The sequence below is a fragment of the Platichthys flesus genome, chromosome 19 (assembly GCF_949316205.1).
Source record: "Platichthys flesus chromosome 19, fPlaFle2.1, whole genome shotgun sequence".
Lineage (NCBI taxonomy): Eukaryota > Metazoa > Chordata > Actinopteri > Pleuronectiformes > Pleuronectidae > Platichthys > Platichthys flesus.
Window position 1 is genome coordinate 15399649 of NC_084963.1, and position 22242 is coordinate 15421890.

Sequence of the window (22242 nt, forward strand, 5' to 3'; positions counted from 1 at the left end):
ATTTACATGACTTACGTCTTTGGCAGTAATGATGATGCAAACGTGTTAATGTCAGACTAAACACACCTTCGAGAATCTGTGAGAACAGGAGGAGAACTGTCGCAGCTCCACATTGAAGTCTTCATCATTTGTATCCTCTTCCTCTGTCTCCAGGTGATGGTATCTGTCAGAGCGAGCTGGGAATGATGGGAAGTTTAGATTTCAGATCTTTTTTCATGCGCTCAGTTATTACAGGTTATTTTAAGTGCCAGGAGGTGATTTATGCAGAGGAAAATAGAATTTAAGGACGTTGAACCTCAGGCTTTTTTGCTTGATTTTCACCCCATTTCTTTTCAGGCTTTTAGTAAAGTCACTGCACGTCTTAGACAGGCATGATATGAATTGTATTTATTTGTTTGATGACTCAAAAATAACTTGACAAATTGATAAAACCTTGCCTGAAAGGCTTCTGAGAAAATGTGTTTGTTCTTTCTCTTCTATGATTTGTGAGATAACTCACTGTCAAAATAGCTGGTGTCATCTTCAGACTCCAGTTGAGGGATGAACTCAGCCTTCTGCCTCAGCAGCCCGTTCCAGTCCAGGTTGTGGAAAAAACGATGCTGCTTTACTTCAGCAGCTCCACCTGCAGAAGGTAAAAATACAATTTATTACTAGTTCTACTATAATTTTCCGGACATATTTTGCTTGTGAGGAAAGAAAACCCACACAACACTGGGCAATGACATTGAACTCTGTCAGTTGGGCACAGGAGGTGAGGAAACGCTTATGCTATGTTTTCCTTTTCCCTCGTGGCTGCAGGCCAAAACCGATGTCATGACCATAAATTATGCAGTACAATTTCCTGCCTGTGACCTTTGGTGGAATAGCGGGAGCCTTTGTGAATGGCAGCCAGGCGAGGGGGGATCTAGATGAACACGAAGGTCCAGCTGTCTGCATGGTGCACAGTCTACATGTATCCCTCTGATTAAAAGCTTTTGTCCCGGGTCATGGCCACTTTTATAGTCTGCAGATTTACACTTTGCCTGTTCATTCATGGAGCTAGATTCATGGACTGGCAAGGTTATAATTGCAATTGATCAAAAAGAGGAGGTCAGGAGACCACAGGATAAACCGCTCTGCTGCTGGATGACCTCAATTTCTTCCCCGGTGACTTAGAATAATGAGCGGTGCTGAGGTGGCGCTAACGGTCACATGAGAATTTATGGTGGCCTGTCGAGTCCCAGCCGAGCTACTGGCTGTGCCACAAGTCCTTTGCGTTTTTATTTTTACCTGCGCCCATCCGATCCAGAGGGTTCTGTCTGAGCAGCAGGGTGATGAGCTCCTGAGAGTCCAGAGGTGGAGAATCCTCTCCTTCAGGCCAGTTTATCTCATCTGGAAAGACACGGCACATGCAATCAGCTTGAATACAAAAATGCTGCACATACATTACAAGCAGCACATGAAGCTTAGTTTATAATATAATTGTATGATTTGGTTTTGGAGCTCGAAATTGTAAATATGCCTTTGCTCATTAAACCAGAATGGCACTCAGTAGAGTTCATACCTCTACCACGAGCCAACAGTCCCCTTAAATCTACTTGTTCTTGTTATTTATTTGTTTTTATTTTCATGAAGACAAAAAATGGGGTAGCATAACCATAACTTTGTCCACACATGAGTAATAGGAAAATATTTGCTCTTCATTATCCGATACTCAGGTAGATATGAAAGCGAGTTTGCATGGAACATACAAATGTACATTTAGAGTAAATAGCATTGCTGCACACAAAGTAAGTGCAACTGTTCTAAATGCTGTCTGTGCATAAATTATCACTTGGGATTGGGAAATCTTCAAAACAATTAGATTATGATAAGCATAATGTGAGAAGACAACAATTGAGAATGACTTTTCTCATTCTACAAATTCAAGTTTTATTTATTTTTTTACATTTTCCTGATGACAACTGCAACTATCACTTCAAAACAGCTTCACCAATAGAGTCAAATCATAGCTGGTAGGCTGTAAGCATAATGTTGAGTGAGATGATTTACATGTGCTCAAGCTATTAGGGAAAAGCCACAGTTTAGCATGAGAAGGGGAGCAGAGCCCGCCTGTGCCATGCTGATTGTCAGCTCTGTGCACCGTTTGTCTCATCTCATTTTCATTTTTTTTTTTTTTTTGTCCCCCATTTTAATCAAATTTGGGAGGGGAGCTATGAATATGTATGTGAGGCCCGAGGCCACGGTGGCATGCATTCAGTGTGTGCAGGCCCCTTTAATTAACAGTCACTCTCAGAGGCTTGGAGCAGTTTGATTGAGGGAATACCAAATCAGTCATGGCATGCCATTCATTTCCAAGGCACAGATAGAGGCCATTATAAAACAATTCATCTGAGCTGCACCGCTGACAAGACAAAAGCTCCTATTTTCAAGATAAAGATTTTCTCCACACCGCTGTCACCAAGGGACAACAAGAGAACAAAGTAACATCATCATAATATAAAAACTTGTGGTCTAAAGTCAAGCTAAATCACTTAGTGCCATCTGTTTTCTAGTGGCCCACAGGGAAATTTCAGTCTTTGATGAATTGAGAAATATACAGCAACTAATTCAATGTGGTCAAATGTTTAATTCATACCAACGTGAGGTTTTGGAATCTCTCCTGATGTGCTCAACAGAATATCTGTGCCAGATGCTGTGATACTTTGCATCTAGCTCTTCCAGCAGAAAAAATCCTGTTAAAGTTTGGATTATGTAACGTAACTAACATAAATAAAATAGTTAATTTTCTTCTTCAAATATAAACTTCACAGAAGATGAAGAATTACCCATCGCTTAATTTACTGGAAGAAATTAGCAAGAAAATATGTTTGCTTCAAAGGCTTGATGATGGCACTGGCCTGGGATCACACATCTATTAGTAAGGCTTAAGCAGTGGCCAAATATAGTAAGAAATATCAAAGAAAAGAAGAAGAGGGAGATTTAACACTGACCACTGATAACCTGTCCGAACAGCTCCTCCGGCGTGTCTCCAAAAAAAGGCACACACCCAACGAGGAACTCGTAGAGGATGATTCCCATCGCCCACCAGTCAACTGGCTTCCCATAGCCTTGTCTCAGGATCACCTCGGGAGCAATATATTCAGGTGTTCCACACACCTTTAGAGAATAATAGTACAAAGACGTATTATTAACATGAGGTTTGTAAATGATCACACTGTCCATCTCTGCAGTTAAATAAGATGTACCTGCTTGTCGGAGAACTCTCTTGCATCTTTCTCTATATGACCCTCATACAGGTTAGTGGTCATGTTCATCAGCCCAACTTTAGACAACCCAAAATCTGTGAGCTTGATGTGGCCCATCGAGGTTACCAGCAAACTGTGACGAAGAGAGACAAGAGGAAGAGGAGGAAAGGAAAAGGAAGCAAGGAAATGTGTTCAAATGTACAATAAAATGTTTAAATCAGACTCCATGTCACAACCAGCAAGTATCAGTTGTCTTGCCCGAGGTTTTTAAGATAATTTTAGCATTTGCCTTAATTGAAATTTGGAGGGAATGGTGAAGGCAAGCAGTAAAGGGCCAGGTTGGGGCCGAACCTTCTTCCACTGGAAAACTCCAGCCTCCATATGCAGCAGTTTAGGCAACTGGACCAACTTTACAAGTTTAACAATTAACTTAAGACTTGGAGACTATGACAGGAGATCAGCTTTGTGACGCTTCACTTAGGCATAGTGCTGTTAACAGCTGCTAACATCGGAAAGCTAACATCCTCACATTATAGTTAATTATGTCAGCCTTCTAATTTTTTATTTTTGCTTAGCACAAACAACAGTTTAATCTGATGGAATTGGCTGTGCTGGTCAAGAAGACATTTTTACTTTATGATGAAACTCATTAAAAAGGGGACGACCTAAAATGATTTGGGTTTAATTCCCAATATACATCTAATGTCCGTACAAAATTTCCATGGCAATTGACAGACACACCGACTGATTTTACAATCCCAAGAGCTAAACCATCAAATAAAATCTATAATAATTTTTTAATGAATTTAGGTTTATATCTATAATTAAGTCTTTGTATGAAAGGTTTCATTTCACTGACGTTGAAATGAAATTTAAGTTATGTTCAATACACATAACTTTGTAGACCTGTTTTTGTACTGTGGATAAAGTGGGTATTTATTGAACAGATGTTTTCAACTTCTTAAAAAAAAAAAAATCTCGCCACACGACCTCTAATTTACAAAATATCGGCGTCCAATCAATCAGGCAAGCAGGCTAGGCCAGTAGGTAGCGATAAAGTCAACGTCAAAGATCCATCAATAAATAACAGAGAAGAACATTGTGAGCATACTCAGTGAGCTTAGGGCCAAGTCATGTTGGGATTAAGCAGAATGAGTTAATGTCAGTAATGTGTTGTAGTGAAGCCTAACTCAGCTGCTTACCTGTAATTACACATAGCAGTGCTAACCAATCAGAGAGAAACGGTGAAAATCAACAACTTTGTCTGACACGTGCTCTCTAACTAAAAGAACATTGGGCATGTGCGTGAGGTCATCGTTTCCAAAATTCATTTAATTCTGTAATAATATTAAACTTAAAAATTATGTGGACGAGACAAAAACGCTGCAGCCTCCTCCCCAGAGTGACATCTGTGCCACAAATACTTTTCCCACAAGATCCTTTAAGTGTAAAGATTCAGTCATGTTGTTAAAGACTAAGAATACAAACATATCTATTTTCATTGTAGTGTTAAAAATTGGTGAATTCTCACTTGTCTGGTTTAAGGTCCCGGTGGACAATGCCATAGTTGTGCAGATACTCCAGAGCCAGCACCGTCTCTGCAAAGTACATCCTGGCCATGTCCACAGGCAGAGGACCCATGTTCTTCAAAAGGGTGGCACAGTCTCCCCCTGTAAAGATCAATGAAGAGAAGTTACAGACGTCCTGGAGATTAGAGTATATTGCTTTCAGCAGCAGCACTGTGCACTGAAAAACATAGATGCTGACCTTCCACATATTCCATAACCATGCACAGGTGCCGGCGAGTCTCAAAGGAGCAGTACATGGACACTACAAATGGGTTCTCAGCAAAGGTGAGGATGTCTCTTTCCACAAAGGCCTGTTGTATCTGGTTCCTCAAAATCAGGTTCTGCTTGTTGATCTTTTTCATGGCAAAGCGCTGCTTAGATTCCTTGTGCCGAACCAGATAAACAGCTCTGAGAAAAGAACAGTTTACAAGTCAGATGGGGAAAGAACCGATTAAAACTTTTAAGAATGAATTTTCAGATCTGTTTTGTTAGGCAGAGTCAGTATCATATAGGGAAAACCGGGGGAAAATAAACATAAAAGGGAGATGAATCAAAAAAGAAAAAGCTAAAGATAACAAAATTCTGAAGGTAATGCTTGTTTGGCTTAATAAAATTTCATCTACTAGACACTTAGATTATCTTTTTTTAAATATAATGTCTTTACCCATAGGCACCATTGCTTATGAGTTTCATCATCTCAAAGTCCAATTCACAGGGTTTTCTCCGTGTCCGCAGGGCTGTGCTCAGGCTCTGACACTGAGGGCAGCAAGAGACACACACATTAAAATAAATCAAAAAGATCAAATCTGTATTTCAATGTTACCCCTGTAGAGAAGATGGAGGAGATCAATACAACAATCAATTTCGGAGGACTCACAGAGTCATCTGTTTCTGGGGTTTCTGCAATCCCACTGTCACAGCTGGTCAGCTGAGCAATTTCTATGGAGAAAACATAACAAATAATAATCACCGATGCAATTTATAAATAAATCTCTCAAATGTTATTTTTACAGCATGTATTGTAAAGTGAAATGCTAAATGTTTTGCAGAGGAAAGAGAAGCTGATAATAACAATGTCAATATGTTAAGTTGAAAGCTAACCAAATAGACTAATGCACATGAGGAATAACAATTATGAGAATATGACAACACAAATTATAGATTAATAACAATTTACTAAATGAAAGACAATTGCATATATAATAAATAAGGAGAAAACGTTTTAAAACATGAATAAAATAAATGACTATGAGCATTTTTCCAGTACAATGTGAGTCAGGGGGCAATTTCTCTCAGAATCTGACCAAGTCTGAGAAAACGAACCGATCCAGACCTATACCTGAGAACTATTCAGTTTTTTGTCTCCAAACGCTGCCCAAGCTTGATATTTTTCGCAATAACAAGCAATGTGACCAAACCTGACCAGAACCTGAATGCCGTTTCAAAGCGTTTGTCAGAACCAGGTTCAACTCGACCGGACCATCACCGCATGGGATTTTAACACTGTTTTGTGCAGCACAGACAAAAGAAACAAATTGCTGAGGAATCAGGAAGTATAAACACAGCAAACTTTAGCCTTTATTCACCTATTAAGCCTGGGGTGCTGACTCCAATGTAATCTGAATTGAGAATAAATGAGGTGGAAATCAGATGTGGCGACAAAAACACATGTCTAACACTCATTTTGAAAATCACCATTCCAGAACAAGTGCTCATTATAAACCACCTTGCATTTTTCGAGTTTTTGCCCCCTCTGTGTGTTTATGTGCAAGCATGCCAAAGTCCATGTGTGTTATTTCACAGGGGGCTGTGTGCCCTGTCCCCTGAGAGCCTGTAAACACATTTCCACTGCTATTTAACATCTGTCCTTCCTTGTAGGTTTGCTTCAGGCACACAAGGCATCGGGTAAACTGAACACAGGAGACACTCGGGGGAAATGAATGGAGACGCTAGCTGATGAGCCAGCCTGTGTGGATCTGTATAAGGTCTGTGGGGAGGCCATTCCTTTCTAATTAGTCGTCATGAATGTTGTTGGTTACTGAAACTGGTGAGACAGAGGGCCATTAAAAAGACAGGCTGTTCTGTACAGGACATTAGCCGAGAATATATTTTGTCTTTTAGTTCCCTCAGCTGAATTCCTTCATTTCTAAAAAGCTTAATCTAAACAGTATTCAACTTGATCATATGTAATAAATGGTTGACAAGTTGACAACATTGTTGATGAAAGATACACAAATACTTCAGTGGATATATAAGAGCCCTGTCGTTCATTCTCCTGTACCTTCCAGTGGATCTCGTGTGAGTCCCAGCTGACTGATGATGTAACGCGGGATGTCTGTTTTGATGCCCTGGCCCTCTTTGGCATGCCCCTCTGCAGCCTCCAAAAGGTGGTAAAACTCCTCTGGGTCAAACTCCTGAAGACACAACAGCAGCAGCTTTAGTATATTCTGCTATGAACATGCGTAGTTCAAGTAGACAATGCAACATTTAATGGAGCTAAGCAACAAATATGTCATTTGAAGTTACGTTTCTGGCCATCGGACTAGTGTCAGTCCCACATTTACTGTCAATTATCTCAGTTTTTGGTCGTTATCTTCTACGGAGGGAAAAAATCTGCTAAATGCTCGATTTGTCTGACTGTCGTTTTCTCCTGACCAGGTAGTGCACAGTGAGGGCAATAAAGTAAAACTCAGTATTTAACTCTATAAAATTTAGAAAAGCTGCAGGTGGTGACCAGCCTCTTTTACATTACAATAATTTGATACCTTGCTGTCATAAAAAATTTAAATCTATTATTGTAGTATGTTTATTTAAGAAGGATGTCTACAAAATAATAATAATAATAATAATAATTACAATTTCAATTCGGTGCTTGGGCCCTAATAATACTAACACACCTGAAAATGCATATCACGGTGACCTTTCTTGTATACTGTGTGCCATTGTACACAGAAAACAGATTGTCTCTTGAGTAGGCTGCTTAGTTACAACAAGGAGTTTATTTCCTTGGACCAACGACAAGTTAGAATTCAGAAGCAACAAGCAAGCTAATGTAGGCGGGTCCATTGTTTTTTCCCAAATATCATTTCATTTTAAGATTTCTCCATTGATGATCTATTTTATCCCTCAACGTTGTTAAGTGGATGTAGCCTTAATTGCTTCAAATAACAGAAAATATGAACAAAAGTTTTAAGGGCAGTTGAGTGATATGACACGTACCAGACATTCCAGCAACCGCGCAGGTCTGGCAATGACGATGAGGATCTTCTTCGCCAGCTCTCGGATGAAGTTTACCTCGTCGCTGTCTGATCTTTCTGTGGACTACATACGACCAGAGAATTTACAACACCTCAGTATTTGACATGTTATGGTGGACTGGTCAAAGTAAGGTGCAGTAAAAAGTCACCATGGTTCTTCTTAACCCCGGTTTATGTTCATCATCTGCTTCCACTGAACAACACTAAACCACCCTAGGCAATTTCCCAACAACTAAACTGAAGCTACAACCTCATTTATACTGTTTCCACGATACTTTCTGTAGAAAAGGCATGTTAATGTTTAGATTCCGAAAACATCGGATTTCAGAAGCGGGCTCACCTCCAGAACAAGCCTCTCCAGTTTGTCAGTGAGTTCGCAGAAGTAGCTGGAGGTGATGAGTCCAAGCCGGCTCTTCTCCAGACAGTCACGGGCCAGCTCAATTATCTGATGGTGGGCAAAGCCGAGCACGCCATCTGCCAAAGGGAGGACGCTCTCTGGAGAGTTGCTGCGGATGATATCCTGAATCCTTTCCTCCATCTGAGCTGTGGCCTGCAGTAGGAAGGTGAGTTGTAAATTTGACAAAAAATTAGATAATGAAGTTACTACAATATATTATTATATAAAAATTATTGTGAACCTTTACCTTAGGAAACCGCTCCTTGTAGACGTGATTCATCATTATAATCTCATGGTCGTAACATGATGGAGATCTTCCCGGACTGAAGCATTTATTTGAACAGAGTTAGTGTCTCCAGTGGTGTGTATTACCACATGAATATAATGTTACATTTGCAGAAGTGAATTAAAAACCTGAGACTTCGTGAGCGGGGTCGCATTGCTGTTGCTCTGCGGCATTCATCCCCAGTGATGCTCTCAGTGCAGAAGTGCCTGGAGAGGAAGTGCAGTTCATCGGGTGTAGGCTGGAAGGGCAGTTGGTGCAGCTTCTCCTGTGATGAACAGGATGACTGGAAATGAAACAAATATATATTCAACATGAAAAGAAAAAAAGAAGGAGATGGTATTTTTACATGGATCAAAAAAAGAAAAGACAAACAAAAAGGGCAGTCCTGTATTTTGGCAGCTTCCCTCGGGTAACAGTCAAATCTACATTTTGGGAAATATGGGTTTCAGTTTTTCCCGCAAAGGGTTTGATGGGAAGATTGATACAACTAAAATATCTGTGCATAAAATATGAAGGTACAGCCAGGAGTGGGCATCTTAGCTTAGCATAAAGTCTGGAAGTGTGTCCTCAAGACAGCAACAGCAGTTCACCACTGCTACATTCCCCAATGTGTGGCCGTGAGTGAAAGACAAGTTCCTGCATGAGAGAGAACTGCGTTGCAAGCCACTTGCAGGTTACGTTGCAAATAGAGCTCCAGAGAGGTATACAATGCAGCAACTGAGCAAAACACCATGCTAGAGATCTCTTATATTATTATGAGAAATGTAAAAATGTTGGGGTTCATAATGAAACTGTGGCAACTCAAATTTAGAATATAGCAGGTGAAAGGCTGGGGAAATCAGAAGTTGTAAGATGCTATCAATCTCCTCATCTAACCCTGCTAACTCCAATGTCTGCCTCACATTAACAGTGTAAGAAACCGTTGTACTGAATGACTCAACTATGAGCCTGACACACCAGTAATGCCTCTTATAGAACTTGACTCATGGGAGATATGAGAGATATTTTACCAGAGCAACAACAACATATTTTCTCTCGATAGACGGGGTGAATGGCAGGAAATGTATTTCTTCTCCAGACACCAGACAAAACAAAGAGGCAATCTGTAATTCCAGTACATGTGTTGTCAGTGTGTGCACAACTGTGTATATGCAGGCTGTGTCTGCCTCCTAAACTGAATATGCTGATTTATCTGAATACAATTGTTTTCTTTTCAAAGTTGTAGAGCTAGAGAGAGAGAGAGAGAGATGCAGAGACAGAGGAAGTCGACACAATACGAGACAGAGATGGGGGGGCTGTGGGTGTTTGTGTTTGTTCGTGTGCCTGCTTTAAAGCCATGTTTTCTCTACAGCAAATCTTTTGGCCCTCTTACAGAGCGTTTGTACACAAAGACTCTCCATATGCATCCTCAGAGAAAACTAATCACTAGAGTAAGCCAGTCTTGTGTGAACAGAGCGAACATGAGAAAAGCTGAGTTGCAAATTCAAGTCTTTTTATCTTTTTCTTTAGTTCTTCATAGAAACTATAAGGGAACCTGAAGAGCACAATTCTCCACAAGGCTGATTGGCCACTTTATCAACATATTTCATACTCTGTACATATATTGACATCTGATACATCTGGATCATTATATGCACCAAATTGCATCTGTTAATATAAATTAACATAAGCCTGGTTTTCTTATAAAGATCTCTTCTGGAGAAATTCTGAATAATTATAAAAATATCAATATAGTTATAGCTTAATGAGATGGCAAAACAACAACTGAGAAATCTTGGATATTTCCGTATTAGTATGCTCAGTCTTTGCACGACAGTGTGTACGAACAGAAGCACATCTCTTTACTACATAAACAGGTGCCCCACATCAATACTAGACAGGTGTTGATTCGTATAAATGACGGACGGTGAAAACACCTTTGGGAATAGCATACCAGGACAAGAAGTTGTTTTATTGAGTTTTATGTATGACAGCTAAGACCTGTAGTTTAAAGTAAATTAAGTTATCAAAACATTAGTCAGAATAAATCTTCAAATCTACTGGATCTTTCAGATATGTTTGATCGTCTTATTCTCTGATCAGTTGCGTCAGAGTGGATGGAAGGATGATACTTACAGAGACAGTGGAGCTGGGCGTGTTAGTTCCATATCCAGAGGATGGGAGGGAGGCCAAAGACCAGCGGCGACCATCAGTCCTGTCACACAACAGCACAGAAAAACAGCTAACAGTCACACGTCCTAATCCAACACTGAATTGATGAACAAACAATGGATCAAAACACACATGTCAAACAACACAAGAATTCAACTAAATTTTCTTTAGGAACTGTAAATATTTTACATTTCCATGTTTGTAGGTAAAACATTTGACATCATTTCAACAGTCCTAATGATCAGATTGTTAAAGATGAACAATGCTCTGTCTCTGCTATTGTTCTGAATTAAGTCTTAACAATATACTTCAGAGAAAAGCAGAAGTTAGAGAAACAAATAAAGAAAAAAAACTGAAGGTTAAACTGAAACGTGATGCAAAAATGACTTAAAACTAAATTTAAAAGTTCAGCTGTAACAACATATGAAGAATGGAGTATGAACTCTTACATGTACTTCACAAATGTGGGGGAATGAAAATACAAAAGCTAATATGAAGTTACCTGTCTGATCTGTAGCAATGACTGTGGGTTGTAATAAAATACACAATAACATTATGGTGAGAAATATTATGTGTAAATCAATAGTTTTTAAAAACATAAAACAGACTAAGGAAGCTGAATATCTAAACTTAGAGAAAATGGTGGCTTAAACATTATCAATGTCTTTACTGGCCAATTTGTGCAGCAGTAAATCATGAACTGTGAATAAAGATGGACAACTCTTCCTCCAACTATCCAGAAAGGAAGCCAAAATATCCTGGATACGAAGACATTATTTTATGCCAGAGTCTGTGCAGTAGCAGTCAGACGATTGAGCTGCAGTGGCGAGTTCCTGCTGATAGTGTCAGTGTCAGCTGTCAGTCATGACGTTTTACCCAATTTTAAAACTATCAAATAACTATCTAAAATTAAACTTATTAGAGGAATTTGCACTTGGACACATTGTTATTTAAGAAATATATGTTGTGTACTTTGACTTTTTAGTATGGTACATGTCCCACCCACTAACATGGAGGAGCGATGATTTATGACCTGCTTCCTTTTTGGGTGCAGTCATGTCGTCCATCTTTATATACAGTCTGTGCTGTAAACTGAGTAATCGTTGTGTGTGTTACCTTCGTGCAAAGGAAAAATGAGCAGAGGCACTTGGGGAGAAATTTCTTGGACTGTCTTGTGGGCTTGTTCCTGCAGGAGAAAACAGGAGAAGAGATAAAATAAATTTAAAATGAAAACAAACTTTATGCAAAAAACTCAACAACACTGGATTCCAATCCAATTGCGGCAAAAACATACAGATTGATAGCAAACCGCTGATTGTACAGTAACATTTTTAAAAGTTACTGATGTCTGGACATTGCACTTGATATTCCATGAAAGATAAAAACTCTGTAATATCATTGTAGGAAGTACTTTATTCAAATATTTTAAATAATAAATAATAATAAACTGTATTTGTATAGTATCATTCATACAAGAAATGCAGCTGAAAGTGCTTTACATACGATATAAATACCATTGTTAAACTGTACTAAAAAGGGAGCAGATTTTCAGAAATATAAGAACATGTTAAAATGACATTTAAAAGAAAAGGATATTTTCAAAAAAGTATAAAAAGCTAAAGAAATATAGAGATAAAACAAATATAAGAGTTCAGTAGTGCAGGTAAGATGTTGTTAAATGCTGAAGAAAAGAGAAAGGTTTAGCGTTTTCTTTTAAAGACATTCACCAAACTAGCTTCTCTGATATCTAGTGGCAGTCTGTTCCACAACTATCTAGTTGTAATTTTCAAATTAAAAAAATTGTTTGGCCTGCGTGGTTGCTATAATTAAGCTTTGGGTGACGCCATCAAAATGCTCGGTTCGCAAATGAAAAAGCCCAAAGGCCAAAGATTTTCAGTTTAATTTCACAGTGGAGCAAGAAATACCAACACCAAGACAATCAACTTCCTATTAAGAGTTACATTTTTTTCTTCCCATAACAAACCTGTGCCTGTTGTACGCTTACCTGTTTGCTTGTCCTATGTTAATGCTCCGGAGCTAATTCAGATTATGCCTTGTCCTTAGTGAGTCTTCCTCAAATATACTGTCATTTTTTATTGTTTGTGTGCTGAGCTTTTTATAATCAAAGTAAAAAAATTGACAATACACATGCCAAGCGTGAAGCCGACAAAGTGAGACAAGTATTCCACATAGAGACAGTCAGACATATGTGGAGTTAGTGGGTGGACGGACTAGAGGGTTATTACATCTCACCCATACTGTAATCTGTCTCTAATCAACATCAACATTAACCATGCTTTACATGAGAATACTGAATAGTAGTAAGTAAAGTAGGTTGAGTCAACAGTTGCTGTCTGATGTATTACAGTAATAAATACTACAGTGAACTACTTTTATGAGTGTTTGAAACCAGGTCAGCAGCAGGGCATACTAAATACATCCCCAGCTCATTCCGAAGTATCATGTTCATAAACAACATCTTCACTCATTGCACATTGTTGTGGAATTTTTGCAGGCATGCACGCAGATTGTTTGGCTTCAAGTCAGATGTCATCTATATCCTCATATCTGTTATCCTACTTTACTGCCAGTAATTACAAAACAGTATGCAGGGACCAATTTGTTGGGCAAAACTGAATGTCAGTTGAATATTCTTCTGCTTCTTCTACTTCTGAGAGGCAGTGAATTGCTTTGCAAGTGTGATAAACCTGGAGAGGGCTGACACAGATAACTTATCAAAACTGCCTTGATGTTGCTCGAAAAAATGTGTTCGAGAACCAAGGCAGGACCTTTATGTGCAGTTCAACTTCAACTTCAGGTTTATTTAAAGTGCACATCACGCAAAGAGCCTCTGCACATTTAGAAGGTTAAGATTTAACATCAGACTCTAAAAGTTCACATACGCAAATACCGCACACAGGCAGCATCCCAAACATGCAGGTAGGACTGTTAATATAATAACAGGGCTTCCAATCCATTTAAAAACATTTAAGTCTGGAGGGTTGGAACACAAGCCGTGGCTTGTATTGGAAGCCAGAATTGCCAGGTATGCCAAAAATTTGAATGTGCGTTTCTTTCTTTTTTTTTTTAAATTCGTTTAAAAAAGTGTCATAGGTTTTGGGGCTTTTTTCAAAAAATATGGTCGCCTGTTAGGAAAATCGGGTCAGCAACCATTTTTGCTTTTGAAGCTGTGGTTGCTTATTTGTCTTGTGAGAGTTAGCAACACTGTTGCTAGACATGAGCTCAGACGTGACACGACAAAATCTATTAGATCTTGTTAAGGACTCTGGCAGCTGTGTTTTGGATCAAGTGAATGCCTCTTGTTGTCGTCATGTTCAGGCCACAGAAACATGCATCGTAGCAGCCAATCCTGCATGTTATAGCAGCATCTAGAAGGATTTGGGCTCTTGCACTGGATACAATGCGGGATCTTGACTGTTTGACAGCTTTAAGAAGGCAGTTCTTTCTCTGAAATGTAATACACACCATTGCTAGGTTCTACTGTTGGTTACAGTGAAAGCTTATGGTCAGATTAATGTTAATGTTCAATCTAGCTCCAATCAAACATAACAACACATTTATGGAAATCCAGGTGCTTGTATGTTATTTGGCACAGAGAGAACAGCGATGTGTGAACACTGTGACACAATGATTTTAAAAGTGTTGACATCATCAGACACACGTTTCTCGTTCTGTCCGTATGTTTTACCTTGTTCTGCTACAGCTTATATCTTGTGACATGGAAATACTACAAAGTAGATTTTGACTTATGTAAAAAAAAATGACTCATACGCTTATTCAGATGTGACATATCAGGTTAAGGTGAATAAGTGCATGTCTGAAAGTAAGATAATAAGATATTTATGGTTTGAAGATAATTAATTCCACTTTCAGTATCTACAAAATGTCCCCTTATAACTAAGCATGCTTTACCTACATTAGTTAGTTTTTACCTAGTTAAAAACAGAGGCTTCAGGCCACTGAACATATTATACTGCAGGGACTTTCTGTAGGGCACCAATTACCCTTTGTGTTTCCCATCCTTAGTGTAAAAACAAACCTATGATCCAGTATTAATCAGGCATAATTACATCCCTCACTAAGGGGGGGGCCAAACAGTTAATTAACCACAAGCTACAATACCACCACCTCCTGTTATGATAAAGACGGGGCCTTTTCCTTTCTGGGAAACAATGATGGAACCACTGAACCTTGTTACTGATGAACGTCACCCATTTATTTGCACTGTTATCTTGATTACAGCCAATTACACAGGATAACCTCCTCCTATGGGAGTTTGACGGAACCTTAACAGAGACTACACGTCATCTCCTCTGACTTTGTCTGAGTGGAACAACATGAAATATGGTTAAACATAATGTTGTTCAAATTACATTACAGAATTACAGAGGTTTGATTTCCTACAAAACTACATGGAAGAAAATGATCAGATCTACGGTATATAGAGACCTGCTCAATGATTGTACATGACAAGAATGTACGAGGATGTTTTTCTTACCTCTGGTACCGACATTACGTCTGAGCCACAGTGTTAGGTCATCCCAAGCAGGAACACATTCGTTAGAGATGACTCTGTGCCTATCTGACTCTGAGTCCATATTTACAGACTGAGCTCTTTCGTTAGCTTGAAATACAGACTATAAACTCAGACATACCCCCCTGCTTTCGTTGACCAATGCCAGGAAATAAAACGCCCTGTGGTAAATGAGGCCTCCCCTGCCTCTGCTCCTGTGCATTTCCTCTCTGCAGGCCACCACTTCCTCACCCAGCACAATCACTGCCTTTTGACTCGCAACCGTACAGTTAAATTCTCACCCAAACACTACAGAGCTGACCTCGAACAGGAAGGACAATAAATATTTTATGATAAGTTTTTAGTCCTTTGCTTTCTGCACCAGACAACCCAGTCTGCCTCCTATGCTGCTAAGGTCAGTCAGTGGCCACATTGTGTATGTTTATTTCTCCATTAATAGATTGTATCACGTGGGTATCTCTTGAAAAAAAGAAACGTAGATAAAACACATTAGTAGACTTCTGTTTGCACTGTACATATCCTTACCTGTTAGGGATGAGAGAGGTGAGTGAGGTCGTGGTAAACCTGAGGACTGACCACTTCCTATCAGGCTTTTTCTGTTGCTTGTTCTGCAGCTGTAAAACCAAAGAGGCAGATATTAGTCAAGACAATAGACAAAGGAACACTTAGCACAAATGCATTTACTGGACCCTGGTCAGGCAGGCTTAGTTTCAGGAAATCTTTTTGTAACACAGAGGGATTACAGAACCAGCAAAGCCAGTGGAAGCAAAGAAAGGCCATGATCATTTCAATTTCAGAAGCACCAAAATATCTACGGTTTATTAATGATACACTTTAAATACCAGTGATTTGACTGCACTGACTCTTTCTGATGTGGTTTGAATTCCACTTAGAAAATTTCCATACAAAATATTCCACATTGTTGTTGTGAAGACTTGATGGAAATGTAGGTCACTCCACAACTGTGGTCCATAATAAAATCAGATGATTGCAATTCATGGTCCTCAGATGATGAATCCTTCAGAATCCTTTATGTTTGCTAGTCCTGTTAATACAGGGCTGTGACTCACGAGGAGCCACTGTGATCAGTAACATGTGACTCATAATTGAAGCCCAGTTTTTGACCTTGAGTGAAAAATGAAATATTTGACAAAAATGCAGACTGTGTTCAATATCAAAATTAGTCATAGGTTTATAAACCAAAATTTGTCACAGGTTTATAAACCTATGACTAATTTTCAGTGGAAACGAAAAAAGCCTCAAGAATATGAATTCACTTCAAGGTCAGAGACTGACATCCGCTTACATAACCTCCTCAGCAATCTGAACCAATTCCAACTGAATATTAAAACTGCTGCTCTGTAGTCATTTCTATCCTGTGCATATTATGAACAACATAAATATGAATGTATACCATAGTTTTTATCCAAAGTTGAATATTAAAGCAAGGGGCAGCGAGGCCATTATGGGGAAAACAAGAACAAAATGCTGCATGGCGACAGGATTGAGTCCTTTACTCCAGCGACAGCGATACATGACAACACTCCATGTAGGAGAGAGTGAGAGAGAAAGTGTCAGTCACATTTTCAGCTCTCCTGCGTGTGTGCGCAGCAGCACTAATCAAAATCAAAAATGCATAAGCAGGCAGCGTTCATCTCTTTGTCAACACAGTGTGTCTGCAGAGACCTCAAGCTTCAGTGTCAAATCAGCAAATACTAAAGAAGTGGTCATTTTTATTTGAGCTGACACTGATAATATAATTATTACATTTTGGATTCATCACTATCAATCACAGACTTTGGCTGACGTGAAACGTCCATATTTGTTTTCTTTTACATGTCACATTATATTTTAGCAAGCCAGAGGTACACATTTCACAAAGTGATAATTACAAACATTACACAGTGATAGCACAAATTACACATGAAAAACACATATGAGCTCTGATAGGTGAAATATATTTGATGATTAGTTTTTTCAGATCATAAAAGCTGCTGCATTTACAGTCTCTAGTATCAGTATCACCCCTGTGTTTGGGAAACTAAATCAGCTCAAAATCATCCGTGTGCAAATCCTTCACCCTCACAAAAATGTATGTGAAAAATAACTTAATTTCACCAATAGTCATACATTTAAATAAACATTTGACCCTGTCCTTAGGTCTTATAAATGCTAACAGTTCTATTGTGTGAAAATTTCACAGACGAATACACATATAAGTCGTGTAAATCTAATCTTAGAGTTAATTCTATAGCCCTGAAAACCAAGCTGTTTATTCATGCTTACACTGCATGCATATTCAAGTGTTTGGGAGGCACAATTGCAGATACACAGGGGGCCTTTGGTTGCTCCTGCTGGTGTTGATTATCCTTGCGGACAATTTCCCACAAATGTGATGCATTGATTTAACAATGAAACCGGACATATCAGTGGACACAGGGAGTTTGGCTCCTGCTAAATGACTGAGCAATTAGCCACACACTAATGTGACTCCAATGACTATAGATGAGAGGATTCAGGTGATTAGAGGTACACAACAAATGTCTGGTATTTGGACAAATTCAACAAACAAATGATCTTCAAGCAGCGGTGATTAGTTTTTAAATTGAAGTGATGGGACCTGCTCACAATACAATATAGAATACCTGCCGAATATATTGAGAACTTTGCATTTTGGGGCTTGTGTGGAGAATATGAGAGCCTTTCTAAAATGGTTCACTAAAACGGTACGAGATTTGACTATAGAGGAAAACATCAGTTTGTACATTAGAGCCCGAGAACTTTCTCTTGCACCCATTGAAGCCCAAGAGAAAACTAACTGAGCCTGACTTGAACCTGACGGGCTGTTTTATGTGTCAGAACCCAACCTGAGCCTGGTAGAATGAACGTAGGCTGCACCGAGTTCGTGTGACCCTGTCCCTGACAGACTCATGCAGTGTAGAACAAAATCTAATAAATCAGGCCAGCCAACATGACTGACCTAACTCTGGATATCAGTTCCAAATTTTGGTCCAAATGCTGCACATTTCAGGTATCCACACTCAATTATACATGCCTGCAGTCTTGTTGATGGCCCTTTGTAATGTTCTGCATTTGTATTCTAGTCTTAACGGCCACCAACCTTCAGATTAGTGGACGACTCACTCTACCTCCACAGCTGTAGCCTCCCTACTCTCACACCAAAATCTAAATTCATCTGCATAAATCAGAGGGGAAACCCGATTTGGGACTTAAATCCTTGTTTACGCAAGTGGTTTTTCGGGCTTACCCCTGGGTTAGCATTGTAGACACATGTCATGAATCATTTATCGTGGTGGGGAGGGAGTGAATAATATCTGGTACACAGGTGCTCAGTCAAAGAGGATCAGATTTAACGAGGTCTATTTATACTCGCTCATTGTGGATTAGGCCAAGAGAAAGACACACTGCGGCCCAATCAACCCTCCTGTTGCCTCACCCTCTCACCAGCCATCCCAGTTTTTTGTACCCCAATTAGACAGCTGAGTGCCAGTCACGGAGACAATCACATGGATCACTTTACAGAAACCTGCCACAGGTTATGATGGCAACTTTGTCACAGTTGATGCTACACTAAGCTCCGGTTTACGCACCTCTGTGGCCACAAACACAGAGTGATTTTGTGATGGGATGGTGAGGCTTTAAACGGGGGATAAAGAAGCCTTGGGCGAAGATGATGAGGGAGAAAGTAGGCCAGTGTTATATGCTGTATACTGCAGATGTGTGATTCCTGGAACAGATCCATAGGAGGTTTAACAGTCTTGCTTATATGCTAAACCCTCAACCTCATCAAACCATTGTTGTATTACACATGAACTCTCCACAAGCCGGCTACAGAGCTTTCTGCACTGACTAAAAATACTCTTATAAAAAGGTCCTATAATTTAAGTTATAGATACTTTAAATATGCATCATAGTTAAAATATTTACCAGCACTTATTTACTTTTTCCATCAGACTTTGCAATGACCTACATTACTTCTACTCTTTATATTTACAAAGTAATCTCAATCTGTCAAAGTCAGTGTCTTAGATTTCATTGTGATTACTTATTTTAGGGTACGGGAAGAGACAAAAATAGATAAAACCGTTTGATTCCCTGAATAACCGTGAATGTGGATACATCTGAAATATCTCATTCTGACCCATGTCAACGAAAAGCCACGATTCATCTTTTTTACTTTTTTACTTCTGCCATATCAGTTGCTCTTTTATCAGAGCTGTCATGGTGAGCTGACAAAGCACACTGCCAAATAAATTGCTGTTTGTTGTGGACAAACCGAAATTCAAAGTCAGACATATGACACATATGACTCTATTAATAGTATTTAAAAGACTTGCTGCTTTGGTAAGAAGCCCTGCAGATCATTTTTGTAACCAGCGACGACGGATGTTTACTTCAGGCTCCTACCAGTTTCTCCATCCGAAGATGACAGTCTCACAGAGATGCAGATTTGTCGACTATCTTCTCAATATAGTGAATGAGGTATCTACCTTAGCACCTGATCGAAACATGCTTAAAGGTTGTAGATTGGTTCTTATATCTAGCAGTTTCTACAATGTTCATGAATTTCAATATTTCAGAGTATATATATATATATTATATATGAGTTCACCGCATTATCTTTTTTACTTTGAAGATACATAAGTCAGCAGTGAATTCCATATTTTGCTTATGATAAGTGAGTAAGTTATGATACGAGAAGTATCAAACACAGTTAACATATATCAGAGTATTCTTTACATAATTAAAATGCAAGCAAGGGATAGAGGACAACACTGTTTTGACATGAAGTGCAAAAACATTCTCTACATGCAAAGTATTTAAAGGTTAAAAGCCATTATAACTGATTTCATGTCAAGGTCATTTGCACATTTTAAATCATTAATCATACATTAATATATAACAAAAACATCGCTGTGTTCACAGCACAAATCTCCAGTTATCAATATCTACAGAACTAAATCGGACAGTGGTTTTCAAATGAAAAACATTCAGTAATGCAAAATGTCCAAAAGCAGCCAGTATTTCATGTTAAGCTGTTCTACACTATAAAATAGGTCAGGACAGGGATTAAAAATAAATATCAGTCATATGGGCTTCACCAATTCTGTAGTCCCACTATAAACAAAATACTGGGATAAAGTGGCTTAGCTACAAACCAGTGTCTCTACACTGACTGTAAATCCCATGAAGTTATAAAGCATTTTCAAATTCAGCAAAGAAATGTTATAAAGTCAAACGAGACACAGTAGAAACAACAACATTTTCTCAGGCAGCATTTTGAAGAAACAATAATACATTTTTTGCCGATGGACAGAAACCACAACAACAAAAATCAGTAGCCGCAATCTAAAAGAGAAATCAGTGTTTCCAATTTTCTGAAGTTAATCACTGGGGGTTGACATAAGAGAAAGTACCTCCTGTGTAAAGAAGATGATACAGCCTCAACAAAAAACATTAAATTGACCCTTTACTCACAAAGCAAATAATACACAATAGGAGAGCTGGGAACACTCAGTTTCTTATTCACGCTGGCCTCATAAAACAGCTCAGTTTACCTACTGTAAAAAAAAAAATCATCCCTGCTGCAACTCACTGGTTGGTGTTAGAATTAACCAATGTCAAATCATCTGTTTGGTGGACAACAAACAGAATTCTGCAGCAAACGCAGTATCTCTCACAAAGAGTCAACATCTGTAACAAATCATAGTTTGTAAAGAAGTCTGTGAAGCTTCAGACCATATTACAGAAGAAATATGGTTTTACTTCAAAATGTTGCATTACCTCTTTGACCGGCGCAGACGGGCTCCACTGAAGAAATGTGGCATGTTAAAGTTGGACAGTACTGTCCACAGACTAGAATCTGACATTGTTTCCAGGTCATGCCAAAGAGGGAGATGCAAATATGGCTTTTGGAAACCGAGTGAGGAGGAGCGATGACTTTCAGGGTTCAGGAGGATGCAACCTCCAGTGCAGTCCTGACAGGTACACCTACAGCAGCTCTCCTTAGGTCCAAACTTCCTCTGCACAGGCACATCTGCAGCCAGCTGCGGCATAAACATTCAGGCAGAGAGGACACGCTGTCCTCCTCTGCCCTCAAATAAAAAAGTAATCCAAGGAGGATCCTGAAAGGTACACAGCGTGTGATCCAGGTCAGGTGTTGACAGCCTCCACTGTTGCAGGGATATGACACCTAATACCAGCGGATTTGGGGTTTTCTCGGCTCACTGACTGTGTGCCGTATCCCAAACACTCATCCTGCTGCCTTCACTCAACATGCTTCATATCATGTAACAGGCATCTACCACTTCACATCCTGTGGAGGGGGGGTTGTGAGGCAGAGGGGTACTGCATCATCAGCAGATGCTGCTGTGCATTCGCTGCTTTCACAAACTGGCACCCCTCCAAAATTCTGGTGGGTCAGTGTATTAAGCAGGACCTATTTGAAATGGAAATGATGTGCTTCTCCATGGATTTCTCCTGCTGCTGCATACATTCGTCCCTGAGCTGCTCCCTGCACAGACAGTCCATTCATGTGAATGGGAGCCTCACCTTAACTACATCACCTTTGATCCTTGACTCATGTTTTCTTATTGACTATCAGCAGATAAGCAGCCAACGACTACTGAAAGACAAGTACAGATCACAAGTTTTATCTTAACTTCACTGATGTTAAATCTGAACTTTCAGAAAAGGAAAACTACCCTGGACTCTTGCGTGCACATGTTCATGTAACACAGAAACTGGCCTTTCGTCAGTTCAGTGATGAATTTGATTTTC

At 39.3% G+C, this 22242-nt stretch overlaps 1 protein-coding gene across 6 annotated transcripts in view; it reads right to left on the bottom strand.

Annotated features, from left to right (window-relative positions):
- Positions 1 to 22242, bottom strand: part of mast4 (microtubule associated serine/threonine kinase family member 4) — an 89180-nt gene that overhangs the window by 12364 nt on the left and 54574 nt on the right. For 5 of the 6 annotated variants that reach the window (XM_062412642.1, XM_062412643.1, XM_062412640.1 and 2 more), the window contains 17 exons: positions 15967 to 16055; positions 12003 to 12072; positions 10851 to 10929; positions 8864 to 9018; positions 8697 to 8772; positions 8393 to 8602; positions 8015 to 8116; positions 7077 to 7209; positions 5673 to 5734; positions 5460 to 5551; positions 4995 to 5203; positions 4759 to 4897; positions 3228 to 3360; positions 2973 to 3138; positions 1270 to 1371; positions 500 to 622; positions 67 to 176 (listed from right to left, as the gene is read on the bottom strand). In XM_062412642.1, coding sequence (XP_062268626.1) covers positions 67 to 176; positions 500 to 622; positions 1270 to 1371; positions 2973 to 3138; positions 3228 to 3360; positions 4759 to 4897; positions 4995 to 5203; positions 5460 to 5551; positions 5673 to 5734; positions 7077 to 7209; positions 8015 to 8116; positions 8393 to 8602; positions 8697 to 8772; positions 8864 to 9018; positions 10851 to 10929; positions 12003 to 12072; positions 15967 to 16055 — 2050 coding nt within the window. The remainder of the gene's footprint in view (positions 1 to 66; positions 177 to 499; positions 623 to 1269; positions 1372 to 2972; positions 3139 to 3227; positions 3361 to 4758; positions 4898 to 4994; positions 5204 to 5459; positions 5552 to 5672; positions 5735 to 7076; positions 7210 to 8014; positions 8117 to 8392; positions 8603 to 8696; positions 8773 to 8863; positions 9019 to 10850; positions 10930 to 12002; positions 12073 to 15966; positions 16056 to 22242) is intronic. The other variant, XM_062412641.1, reaches the window with a different exon arrangement.